This window comes from Pan paniscus, chromosome 18 (assembly GCF_029289425.2).
Source record: "Pan paniscus chromosome 18, NHGRI_mPanPan1-v2.0_pri, whole genome shotgun sequence".
Lineage (NCBI taxonomy): Eukaryota > Metazoa > Chordata > Mammalia > Primates > Hominidae > Pan > Pan paniscus.
The window spans coordinates 84,032,901-84,046,532 of NC_073267.2; the positions used below are offsets into that span (position 1 = coordinate 84,032,901).

At 46.5% G+C, this 13,632-nt stretch overlaps 1 protein-coding gene across 14 annotated transcripts in view; it reads right to left on the minus strand.

Annotated features, from left to right (window-relative positions):
• PDPR (pyruvate dehydrogenase phosphatase regulatory subunit) overlaps positions 1-13,632 on the minus strand; it is a 49,625-nt gene that overhangs the window by 15,229 nt on the left and 20,764 nt on the right. For 13 of the 14 annotated variants that reach the window (XM_034940678.3, XM_057299954.2, XM_063597749.1 and 10 more), the window contains 7 exons: positions 11,004-11,196; positions 8,363-8,487; positions 4,995-5,150; positions 4,699-4,832; positions 3,728-3,876; positions 2,859-2,971; positions 1,163-1,257 (listed from right to left, as the gene is read on the minus strand). In XM_034940678.3, coding sequence (XP_034796569.3) covers positions 1,163-1,257; positions 2,859-2,971; positions 3,728-3,876; positions 4,699-4,832; positions 4,995-5,150; positions 8,363-8,487; positions 11,004-11,196 — 965 coding nt within the window. The remainder of the gene's footprint in view (positions 1-1,162; positions 1,258-2,858; positions 2,972-3,727; positions 3,877-4,698; positions 4,833-4,994; positions 5,151-8,362; positions 8,488-11,003; positions 11,197-13,632) is intronic. The other variant, XM_063597750.1, reaches the window with a different exon arrangement.

Here is a 13,632-nt window from a genome sequence, read left to right on the forward strand (position 1 = left end):
TTTTGTGTGTGTCATAATCCTGTAACTTCAAATTTTAATCCAGTGCTACAGAAACCAAAAAGCATACAGACTTTACATTTAGAGAAGCTAAATCCACTTCAAAGATATTGTAATGCTTATTAAATAAAGAAAGCTTGGAGTGTAAAAAATAAACAAATAAGGCTGGGCGCAGTGGCTCACACCTGTAATCCCAGCACTTTGGGAGGCTGAGGTGGGTGGTTCACCTGAGGTCAGGAGTTCAAGACCAGCCTGGCCAACATGGTGAAACCCTGTCTCTACTAAAAATACAAAAAGTTAGCTGGGCATGGTGGCGGGTGCTTGTAATTCCAGCTACTCGGGAGGCTGAAACAGGAGAATCGCCTGAACCCGGGAAGTGGAGGTTGCAGTTAGCCGAGATCGCACCATTGCACACCAGCCTGTGCAACAAGAGTGAAACTCTGTCTCAAAATAAATAAATAAATAAATAAATATACTCAGTCACTTCTTTGCTAATGAAGGGCAGCACATTTTTTTTTTTTTTTTTTTTTGAGACAGAGTCTTGCTCTGTCACCAGCCTGGAGTGCAATGGTGCAATCTCGGCTCACTGCAACATCTGCCTCCCAGGTTCAAGTCATTCTCCTGCCTCAGCCTCCCGAGTAGCTGGGACCACAGACATGCGCCACCACACCTGGCTAATTTTTGTATTTTTATAATTTATAAATATAAGATGTAATCCCAAAGTGCTGGAATTACAGGCGTGAGCCACTCTACCTGGCCAGCACACTCTTTTATTTGAGACAGAGTCATACTCTGTCACCCAGGTGGAGTGCAGTGGCGTGTTCTTGGCTCACTGCAACCTCTGCCTCCAGAGTTCAAGCGATTCCTGTGCCCCAGCCTCCCAAGTAGCTGGGATTATAGGTGCGTGAGACCATACCCAGCTAATTTTTGTATTTTTAACAGAGACAGGGTCTCACCATGTCGGCCAGGCTGGTCTCAAACTCCTGACTTTGGGTGATCCACCTGCCTCGGCCTCCCAAAGTGCTAGGATTACAGGCATGTGCCACCTCACCCAGCCAAGACACTCTTTGTGGGTGCTAACACCATAGTAAGGATATGTAACTGCCACCGCTATGAAAGACACATTCTCTGCCCATTTAAGAAACAGAACTTTATCAGCACTCACCTTGCAAAAGAGGCTTGGGAAGTGGTCTGGAGTCATAGGGGCATAGGACAACTCAGACAGCACATCCACAGCTCGAGGGCCAATCAGATTGAGGGCTAAATGGAAAAGAACAAGAGATGTCCAGCTCTCCTTCTGAACAGCTGAGCCAATGGGAAAGGTCTACTGTAGACTTGCTCAGCTATAGCCAGGCCTGGGTGCAGAGACCAGGAATATGTCCCTTTGCTTAGACACTCCAAGGATGGATGCTAAGCACCCCGATTCTGGCGAATACACCTCTGCCAACAGGGCCTGCTGAACGCAGCAGGGCTGGCCATAACCACCCCACACAATGCCCGTTCTCCTCCTTTTCCCAGCAAGGCTATGTGATGGAAGAAGCCCCAACCCCAAATCAGTACCCGATGGAGATCTGCCCAACCAAAAAGTATACAGACTTTAAATTCAGAGAAGCTAAATCCACTTCAAACATATCCTAATGCTTACTAGATAAAGAAAGCATTATTCTGGACACCAGTGTTTGTGACATCAGCTTGTGCTAATTACATGTCATCCATCCTAAGACAGGCTAGAACATGACTTTTGTTCAGTAACATTCTGTAGTATCCCAGTCCAGGAGCAGGATGTATATCATATTTGCTACTACAAGGAATTGAGAATGAGAGCCTGGGAGAGCAAACGCTGGTGGGGCCAAGGGGCAAGATCAGTTAGGTGGGAAGGTGGGAGGGGTTAAGCTGAGACTGCTGAGGGTGAGAAAATCAGGGAACCAAGTCATCCTTAAAAATTAGGTACTCTCTGGGGCTGGGCGTGGTGGCTCATGCCTGTAATCCCAGCACTTTGGGAGGCCGAAGCAGGTGGATCACGAGGTCAAGAGTTCAAGACCAGCCTGGCCAACATGGTGAAACCCCATCTCTACTAAAAATACAGAAATCAGCCCGGCGTGGTGGCGGGCGCCTATAATCCCAGCTACTTGGGAGGCTGAGGCAGAAGAATCGCTTGAACCCGGGAGGTGGAGGTGCAATGGCATGATCTTGGCTCACTGCAACCTCTGCCTCCCAGATTCAAGCGATTCTCCTGCTTCAGCCTCATGAGTAGCTGGGACTACAGGCATGCACCACCATGTCCAGCTAATTTTTGTATTTTTAGTAGAGATGGGGTTTCACCATGTTGGCCAGGCTGGTCTCGAACTCCTGACCTCATGATCCACCCGCCTCAGCCTCCCAAAGTGCTGGGATTACAGGTGTAAGCCACTGTGTCCAGCCCTCAATTTTCTTTTTTTTTTTTTGAGATGGAGTCTCACTCGCCTAGGCTGGAGTGCAGTGGTGCGATCTGGGCTCACTGCAACCTCTGCCTCCTGGGTTCAAGTGATTCTCCTGCCTCAGCCTCCCAAGTAGCTGGGATTACAGGTGTGTGCCACCATGCCCAGCTAATTTTTGTATTTCTAGTAGAGACGGGGTTTCACCATATAGTCCAGGTTGGTCTCGAACTCCTGACCTAGTGATCCTCCCACCTCGGCCTCCAAAAGTGCTGGGATTACAGGTGTCAGCCACCACATCCCCTAGAGATCAATTTTCTATGACCAGAGAGCCTCTTTTATGCTAACTCTAATGTTCATTTTTGAGAGTCAAATGTAAAGAAGGCAAACGTGGACACATCTGCATCTGCTGGCCTTTTCGACGTGGCAGAGCCCGAACCCCCGTACCTGTGTACTTCCAGGTGACGTCCTCCAGGAGCAGGTTGCTGTCTTTCGGCATGTGTTTCTTAAGCCAGGCCCAGCAGTGGACCTGCTGGTCGGTTGGAGAGATCATGAAGAAACTGAAAAGTGAGACCCCAAAATAATCAAAACCAGGTAGCAGCAAAAGGATCAGGAAGCAATCAAATCTTATTTGGTTTCAAAGCAATGAGGCAAATACTAGGAAATGATTTCTTAGCTTTCACAGAAGGCCAGTAGCACCATTCTAGGATACACCACCTAATAACAAAACAGAATTCTGGCTTCCTGTTAATGCCAAGAAATTATGCAGATTTACTAATGTTAAGACATCGGCTGGGCATAGTGGCTCACGCCTGTAATCCCAGCACTTTGGAGGCCAAGGTGGGCAGATTGCTTGAGCTCAGGTGTTCAAGATCAGCCTGGGCAATGTGTCAAAACCCTATCTCTACAAAATATACAAAAACTGGCTGGGTGTGGTGGCGTGTACCTGTGGTCCCAGCTACCTGGAAAGCTGAGGTGGGAGGATCACTTGAGCCCAGGAGGTCGAGGCTGCAGGGATCCATGATCGCATCACTGCACTCCAGCCTGGGTAACAAAGTGAGACCCTGTCTCAAAAAAAAGAAAAAAGACAAGGCATCTTCTCCCAGTAGGGTACATAATCTGGTGGGCTTTTTTTTCTTTTCCTCCTGGTGATTTCTTTTGTTTAGGACTGCTAATAAACTGGCTTTGATTTCATGTAATGATTCTTAGTCCCTGGGATTTATGGTTCCTGGAGAAGCGCCTGAGAGCCTCTGCTACAGTACCCCTGAGGAATCAACATGTTGGAGGGAGCAGAGCGGGACGGCAGCTCATCTCACCTGCGCTTGTTCAGTCGTGCTATGCTGCAGTCATTTTCATACCCTCCACCCTCGTTGAGCATGCCAGTATGCACAATGTGGCCCACAGGCACATCCAGGTCATTGGAGAAGAGGTACTGTAGAACTTCTAATGCCTGATCCCCAGTGGACTGCAGGGTTAGGGAATGAAACAGAGAGAGTGAGCGTGAGAGCACCTGGCTGGGCCACATGGCCCCACCAGCAATGAACCTCATTGAGAAAATTCAATCAGCCAATTCCCATGTGACAACATTTGCAGACCTACTCCACTGCAAGAAGCTCCAGGGAACGCTAGCTATTGATTCTTATGATAAACAGGCCTCTCTAGCAAATTAAAAACCCGAAACAAGGAGCTAAAATTTCAGAAAAATGTCACAATACAGATGAAACACTAAAATATACCAGAATTCTTAAGAAATCAGTGTTTTGTTTTTGTTTTTTGTTTTTTTTTTTGAGATGGAGTCTCACTGTTGCCCAGGCTGAGTGCAGTGGCGCAATCTCAGCTCACTGCAACCTCCACCTCATGAGTTCATGCGATTCTCCTGCCTCCCGAGTAGCTGGGATTACAAGTGCCCGCCACCATGCCTGGTTAATTTTTTGTATTTTTGGTAGAGATGGTTTCGCCATGTTGGCCAGGCTGGTCTTGAACTCCTGATCTCAGGTGATCCACCCGTCTCGGCCTCCCAAACTGCTGGGATTACAGGCATGAGCCACCACTCCTGGCCTTAATTTTTGTATTTTTAGTAGAAATGGGGTTTCACCATCTTGGCCAGGCTGGTCTGGAACTCCTGACCTCAGGTGATCCACGCCCCCTTGGCCTCCCAAAGTGCTGGGAATACAGGCATGACCCACTGCACCCAGTCAGGAATCAGTTTTGAAGATGAAAAACAAAAGGCATTCAATAAATATGCAAAGTTTCCTAATCTATTACTTTTTGGTTCCCAAATACTTACTGTTATCTCAAACTTTGTGAAAGAGGACATGTCAATGACACACACAGCTTCCTTACAGCACTTGACTTCAGACTCCACGATGTCAAACCAATCTGGCTTATAGAAAGTCTTGCTCTGCTCCAATGCCAGGAGGTCTACGGAATGGAAAAATCACAAGGCCCTGTAGAGTTTAGTGTAGTCCACGTGGTTCTTTTTCTTCTGTGAACACATTCTAGCCTATGCATTTGAAAATACGTTTTATTAATTCCCAGGACAAAAAAAAAAAAAGGAGCAAAAATGAGAATGTGACTTCTTACCCTTGTCAGGGGGAACAAAGTACTTTGGCCTCTCAAATCCATGTTTCTCCATCCACCTGGCTCCCTGTGCATCCAGCCGGTCGTAGAGAGGAGAGGTGCGTAACTGCCTACCGGTCTGGAAGTCCCAGCGGGGAACCTTCAGATCATACATCAAAGCTAGAAAAGACACGAGTAGTCTATCAAAGCCCAAGACACAGATTCTAGACCTGAGTAGCCAATATCCACTAGACTCTGGAGTTGTTTCTATTCAAAAGAGCTTTCCAGGCTAACGTAGTTTTTTTTTTTTTTTAAGACGGAGTTTTGCTCTTGTTGTCCAGGCTGGAGTGCAGTGGCACAATCTCGGCTTACTGCAACCTCTGCCTCCTGGGTTTAAGCGATTCTCCTGCCTCAGCCTCCCGAGTAGCTGGGATTACAGGCACGTGCCACTGTGCCACACTAATTTTTGTATTTTTAGTAGAGACAGGGTTTCTCCATGTTGGTCAGGCTGGTCTCAAACTCCTGACCTCAGGTGATCTGCCCGCCCCGGCCTCCCGAAGTGCTGGGATTACAGGCGTGAGCCACTCTGCCCAGCCCAATTTCCAGGCTAATGTAGTCTAATTTTCAAAATTACCCAGTGTATCAGGCATGCTCCAGAAGGAAAGACAATCCTGCCAAGCTGCTATCGTCCCTCCCTGGAGCTACGTGTCACGGCATGACTCGGCCTGTATTCACACTCAGCATTCCACATTAGTAGGTAGAAATGATGGCAGAAAGGTCAGGGTCCTAAACCTTACTAAGCTTCATAGCAGAGAACAAGGTTACTAAGTGGGACACAGGTGGTAACAAAATGTGAAAAAATGGCATTCGATTCTTCATTGTGCCTGTGTTAGGATCTCAGACCTGTTACAGACATTTCCTCCCTGATAATTAACTCACTTCTGAAGTGAAAGGGTACATATTGCAGCTTGATTAGGTGGCTCTGAAATCTGAGAAGTTACATTGCATTGTACCAATGACATTATTCACACAACAAAGCTAGGGTCAGAATTCATTTCTCTTAGGCCGGGTGTGGTAGCTCACGTCTGTAAACCCAGCACTTTGAGAGGTCGAGGTGGGCGGATCACGAGGTCAGGAGTTCGAGATCAGCCTGACCAATGTGGTGAAACCCTGTCTCTACTAAAAGTACATAAATTAGCCAGGCATGGTGGCAGGCGCCTGTAATCCCAGCTACTCGGGAGGCTGAGGCAGGAGAATTGTTTGAACCCAGGAGGCAGAGGTTGCAGTGAGCCGAAATCACGCCACGGCACTCCAGCCTGGGCAATAGAGCAAGACTGTCTCGGAAAAAAAAAAAAATTCATTTCCCTTAATGTCTAATCTTCAACAGCAATAAGTAAAAAAAGCCAGAAGAGTGTGATCTGTGGTCCCTGATCTCACACCATCCCAAACAAAAGGCACATCAAGGCTTGGGGAGGTTGGGAGACAGGAGAAGGAAGCCAGGTGGGGTTCTCTGCATGGTGACAATCTCTCCATCTCCTGGTACTTTCGGTTCTATCTTCCCCTCCCCCATTTTCTTTTCTATTTTTTTTTTATTTTTTGTTGAGATGGAATCCCTCTCTATCACCCAGGCTAGAGCGCAGTGGTGAGATCTTGGCTCACTGCAACCTCCATCTCCCGGGTTCAAGTGATTGTCCTGCCTCAGCCTGCCAAGTAGCTGGGATCACAGGCACGTACCACCACATGTGGCTAAATTTTTGTATTTTTAGTAGAGACAGGGTTTCGCCATGTTGGTCAGGCCAGACCTCCTGACCTCAAGTGATCCGCCTGCCTCAGCCTCCCAACATGCTGGGATTACAGGCTTGAGCCACTGCGCCTGGCGCCTTCCCCATTTTCTATGTGCCTGCCACTTCTATTTCATGAGAATTGGCTACCAAAAGTGTCATATCACCAAGGAGAAGCTCAAGCTCAATTATGATTTGTACAGGTTCCAAAGTAACTATGGGTAGGGAAATTTAGGCTTATAATAGTTCAACTTTAAAACAAAAAACTTTGATTTTTTATTTTATTTTTTTGAGACAGGGTCTCAGTCCCACTGCCCAGGCTGGAGTACACAGTGGCACCATCATGGCTCACTGCAGCCTCAACTTCCCCACCTCAGGTGATTCGCCTACCTCAGCCTCCCAAGTAGCTGGGACTTCAGGTGTGTGCCACTAGGCATGGCTAATTTTTTGGTTTTGGTTTTAGTAGAGACAGGGTTTCGCTACGTTGCCTAGGCTGGTCTCAAACTCCTGACCTCAAGTGACCTACCTCCCTCAGCGTCCCAAAGTGCTGGGATTACAGGCATGAGCCACCACACCCAGCCAAGTTCAACATTTTAACCAAAATATTTGCTAAAATTAAAGAACCTTAGCAGTTAAACATATTGCTGTTAGGTCCTTCATCTCCATGGATGTACATCCTCTTCCCAGGCCAAAAGTGAGCACTCAGGCATTAAAGGCCATCCAGAGTCCTCACCAACAATGTTGTTCAACTACCAAACTAACAGTTTACTTGTAACCAAGAATGGTGGTCACAGCCAACACAGAAACTTAGTCCTGAGCATAAGTATGCCCAAAATATTTAGATACCATTTGGCAAAGTCTGAGAACAGCTCCTCAGTACAGGAAAATGAAATTACAACTTGAACCCACGTGGTTTGGTTCAATTCCTGATACAAAAGCTTTCTAAGGGCTTCCTAGAAAATAAATCAGAGATCAAGGTAGAATAACAAATTAAGATGAAGTGGCCAATCCTTCAAAGTTGAAGCAGGGCGAGAACACGGGAGTGAGAGCAGGAATGTATGTTTTGTATTTATATGGGAAGTGGTTCCCAATCTTGCTGCCGTAGGGTGGATTAATGGTGAAAGTCACTCAAGGAAGCCTGAAGCTCTGAGAATAACTCGGCAAATTCTCTGACTTGGAAAGAAAAAACTAAGTGGGGAGTGAGAAAGCATTTTCTCAAAAACTAAGTGGGAGTGAGAAAGCATTCACTTCGACACAGGGTCTCTCAAGGCAGACTGCAGAAAGCACCCACTTCGACATACGGTCTCTCAAGGCAGACCGGGAAGAAGGCATTGCTTAGAATATTTATGAAGCTGCTATGTACCAACTGTAACTCCTATTCTACTTTCTTGTTCTCAGAAGGAAACAAGGTCCGATGCACTAAAGAAAATGTTACGTATATATCATGAGGAGCATAAAGCCCCTTAACTCAGGCCTGAAACAGTCAAATCAAATGCCTAAGTCAAAGCACTTGTTAAAGAACTGAGGAAAACTTTGCTCCTTCTGAATGACAACACGGGCCACCGAGAAGATACCTGCAACTAGGAGTAACTGCGATAAAGCTTCACTTACGCATGACTTCCATGACCCGGTGGCGCAGAAAGGTGCGGCTGCTCTGGAGGGCTCCAAAACGTTTCAGGTCCAATTCCCAAACGTTTTCTGAGGGATAACCATGTACCATCCATTCGGCAAGGTACCTATATAGACAGAGGGCACGTGTTGGGGCTCAGGTGTCAGATTTGAGAAAATTAATATTCTACAAATCGAGAACTAACAGAATCAAAAGATCCTAAATTGCCATAGACCAGCTGAATAGTTTTGGGCACTTTCCTTAACTTTTCTGGAAGAAACGAACATGGGTCTGTGTACTGCTCTCAAAAGACTTCTATGAGGATTTTACCCCAGATGATAAGATTCCCTAGGAGGTATTTAACATAGAAGCCAGCCAGACACATTGGCTGATGCCTGTAATCCCAGAACTTTGGGAGGCTGAGGCAGGGGATTGCTTGAAGTCAGGAGTTTGAGACCAGCCTGGGCAACATAGTAAGACCCCGTCTCTACAGAAAAAAAAAAGTTTCAAAGTGAGCCAGGTGGCTCACACCTGTAATCCCAGCACTTTGGGAGGCCAAGGCAGACAGATCACTTGAGGTCAGGAGTTCAAAACAAGCCTGACCAATGTGGAGAAACCCTGTCTCTATTAAAAATACAAAATTAGCCGGTGTGGTGGCACACGCCTGTAATCCCAGCTACTACGGAGGCTGAGGAAGAATTGCTTGAACCTGGGAGGCAGAGGTTGCAGTAAGCCTAGATCACGCCATTGCACTCCAGCCTGGGCAACAAGAGCGAAACTCCATCTCAAAAAACAAAAACAAACAAACAAACAAAAAAAAATTAGCCGGCGTGGTGGCACATGCCTGTAATCCCAGCTACTCGGGAGGCTGAGGCAGGAGAATCACTTGAACCCAGGAGGCAGAGGTTGCGGTGAGCCGAGATTGTGCCATTGCACTCCAGCCTGGGCAACAAGAGCAAAACTTCGTTTCAAAAAAAAAAAAAAAAAAAGAGCTGGGTATGGTGGCACATGCCTGTAGTTAGTTCTAGCTCTTCTGGAGTCTGATGCGGGATGATCCCTTGAGCCCAGGAACTTGCGGCTGCAGTGAGCTATGATGGTGCCACTGCACTCCAGCCTGGGTGAGAGTAAGATCTTGTTTCAAAAAAAGTTATAAGCCTCATCTATGAAGAAATAAGACTAAAACACATACAAATATACTCTAAATATCCAATGGGTTTTTTTCTGTCACCTCAAGATTATACAGTTACGTGACCACATCTCCTCTGCTCCAAACATTTTTGTAACTCCTCTTCTGTAATTGTTTTCAGAGCCATTCTACAAATCACTCAAGAGAACTGGTCTCATAAATTTAAAATAAACTTTTCATCGCGGCTACCATCTTACCCACTTGTAAGTATCAGTTCAGCGGCAGTGGGTACCTTCACACCGCGGTGTAGCCTTCACCACCATCCATCCTAGAACTCTTCTCCTCTTGCATTTCTGGAACTCTGCGCTCATTCAAGAATAGCTCCCCTCCCCCGCCTCCGGCAACCACCATTGTACTTTCTGTCTCTGTGATCTGACAACTCTAGCAACTTCATATAAGTGGAACCACACAGTATTTGTCCTTTTGTGACTGGCTTATTTAATGTTCATTAGTGTCTGATTTTATTTTATTATTATTATTTTTATTGAGATAGAGTCTCGCTCTGTCGCCCAGGCTGGAGTGCAGTGGCGCAATCTCGGCTCACTGCAAGCTCTGCCTCCCAGGTTCACGCCATTCTCCTGTCTCAGCCTCCCGAGTAGCTGGGACCACAGGTGCCCGCCACAACGCCCGGCTAATTTTGTTATTGTATTTTTAGTAGAGATGGGGTTTCACTGTGTTAGCCAGAGTGGTCTCAATCTCGTGACCTTGTGATCCGCCCACCTCGGCCTCCCAAAGTGCTGGGATTACAAGCGTGAGCCACCGCGCCCAGCCTAGTGTCTAATTTTTAAACAAAAACTTGTGGCCGAGCACGGTGGCTCATGCCTGTAATCCTAGCACTTTGGGAGGCCAAGGTGGGTGGATCACTTGAAGTCAGGAGTTCAAGACCAGCCTGGCTAACATGGTGAAACCCTGTCTCTACTAAAAATAGAAAAATTAGCCAGATGTCTTGGCACACACCTCTAATCCCAGCTACTCGGGAGGCTGAGGTAGGAGAATAGCCTGAACCCAGGAGGTGGAGGTTGCAGTGAGCTGAGATCATGTCACTGCATTCCAGCCTGGGTGACAGAGCAAGACTGTCTAAAAAAAAAAACAAACCGTGTATTACCCTAGTTCAAATACCTACCTCAATCAACATACTTGGCTACCAAACTCAAATACACACTCAAATGACCAATATTTGTTACAACTGAAAAAATATAAAAGAATATCCCACAGGATCTGTGGCTAACTCCAAAAGATGAGTTGCAAAAACATTTTGCCCGATGACATTTCTGGAACATGGGGAGCATCTCATACTTAGAAGGGGACAACTCCAAAATTATATGTATCTTCTTATTAGTCTTAACATACTAGATTAAATATACCACACGCCATGTTAATAACAAGTAATTCTAGAAGGGAAGAGACCCAGCAAGTTGACTTATGTTCACAGCTGACTTTGAGTGAGAAAGACTTACTTTCCGGCTCCCCCACCAAATGAAAGGCCAGCAGAGTTCATTCCTGCCAGGACAAAGTAGCCCTGCACTGCAGGAGACTCGCCCATGATGCACCTCATGTCTGGTGTGAAGGTCTCTGGGCAGTTCACCAACTTCATGATCTCCAGAGTCTCTAATTCTGGCATCCTCCTCAGAAGGGAACTCAACAGAGGCTCTGAGCAATGACAACAAAACCAAATAGAGTTCTCACCTTTAAGGAATTAAACCACTTTCAACCCCTCTACTTTTTTACACCCTCCCCTTTCATAAAACCTCTTGATTTTTTTTTTTTTTTTTTTTTTTGAGATGGAGTCTCACTCTGTCGCCCCGGCTGGAGTGTGGTGGCACGATCTCGGCTCACTGCAACCTCTGCCTCCCAGGTTCAAGCTATTCTCTCGCCTCAGCCTGCCAATTAGCTCGGATTACAGGCGTGCACCACCATGCCCAGCTAATTTTTTGTATTTTTAGTAGAGATGGGGTTTCACCAAGATGGCCACACTAGTTTCGAACTCTTGACCTCAAGTGATCTGCCTGCCTCGGCCTCCCAAAGTGCTAGGATTATAGGTGTGAACCACTGCGCCCGGCTGGAAGAGATTTTTTTAAAGACGAGCCAACTGGGCCATTTATCACAAAGCAGAAACCTTGGTAGAATTACAGGATATAGCTGCAAAATACTTGGTATAAAGACTGAGGAAAAAAGATATTGGTTAGAAAGGAAAGCAGCAGAGAACAGCAAGTAAAATGTATCTACAGATAATAATCTTGAAGGGACCAGTGTGAGTGGAAAAGCTCTTAAATGGCGGCCACAGAGATTTTCATAAAAGGTGATGTTCTGAGCTGGGCATGGTGGCTTGCATTTGTAACCCCGGCACTTTGGGAGGCCAAGGTGGGCGGATCACCTGAGGTCAGGAGTTCAAGAGCATTATGGCCAAAATGGCGAAGCCTCGTCTCTACTAAAAATACAAAAATTAGCCAGTCGTGATGGTGGAAGCCTGTAACCCCAGCTACTCGGGAGGCTGAGGCAGAAAAATCGCTTGAATCTGAGAGGCGGAGGTTGAAGTGAGCAGAGATCGTGACACTGCACTCCAGCCTGGGCAATAGAGTGAAACTCCATCTCAGGGAAAAAAAAAAAAAAAGGCAATGTTCTGCATTGGAATAGCTGCAAAAGACAGACTTTCACCCTGCTTTAAAGGAAATCTACCATCAGGGCATAATCCAGTGGACAGCAGAAAAAGATGAAACCAGACCAGAGCTGGATAATGGGTACATGGGGGCTCATCACACTACTCTCGCCAGGTTTGTTTAGTAGACACATAGTCTCCAGTCTCACCATGTTGCCCAGGCTGGTCTTCACTTCCTGGGCTCCAGTGATCCTCCCATCTTGGCCTCCCAAAATGATGGAATTACAGGTGTAAGCCACTGTGCCCAGCTTCTATCCACTTTTAAAAGTTTGAAATTTTTCGTAAGAATTTATTAAAAAAAGAAAGCCCATCAAGGGTCAGAGGGAAATTCTTCATTAGAGACTCTTCCATCTTTTTAAATTTGGAACTAGGTAACTATATTATTATTATTATTTTTTTTTTTTGAGATGGAGTCTCACTCTGTCACCCAGGCTGGAGTGCAGTGGTGCGATCTCAGCCCACTGCAGCCTCTGCCTCCTGGGTTCCAGCAATTCTCCTGCCTCAGCCTCCCAGGTAGCTGGCATTACAGGTGTGCGCCACCACATCCAGCTAATTTTTATATTTTTAGTAGAGACGGGTTTTTGCCATGTTGGCCAGGCTGGTCTTGAACTCCTGACCTCAGGCGATCCGCCCGCCTCGGCCTCCCAAAGTGCTGGGATTACAGGCCTTAAAGGCCAGGTGCGGAGGCTCATGCCTGTAATCCCAGCACTTTGGGAGGCCGAGGCGGGTGGATCGCTTGAGGTCAGGAGTTCAAGACCAGCCTGGCCAAATAGTGAAACCCCATCTCTACTAAAAACACAAAAATTGGCTCTGCGTTGTGGTGGGCGCCTGTAATTCCAGCTACCTGGGAGGCTGAGGCAGGAGAATTACTTGAATCCAGGAGGCGGAGGATGCAGTGAGCTAAGATTGCACCACTGCACTCCAGCCTGGGCAACAGAGCAAGACTCCATCTCAAAATGAATGAATGGATACATAAATAAATAAATAAAATTATTTTAAAATTTAATAAAATACTACACTAACAAAACAATTCTGAAAAACAAAACAAAACAATTCTGTTTTCTAAAGAACTCCTCAATTTTATATGAAGTCCTACTGAAAGAAGTCTCCTCCTAAAACCTAAAATCTGAGCAATAATTTTAGGTGAATAAAGAATAAGCAGGGGCCGGGCGTGGTGGCTCACGTCTGTAATCCCAGCACTTTGGGAGGCCAAGGCAGGCAGATCTCCTGAGGTCAGGAGTTCGAGACCAGCCTGACCAACATGGAGAAACCCTGTCTCTACTAAAAATACAAAATTAGCCAGGCGTGGTGGCGCATGTCTGTAATCCCAGCTACTCAGGAGGCTGAGGCAGGAGAATCACTTGAACCCGGGAGGCAGAGGTTGTGGTGAGCCGAGATCGCACCATTGCACTTGAGCCTGGGCAACAAGA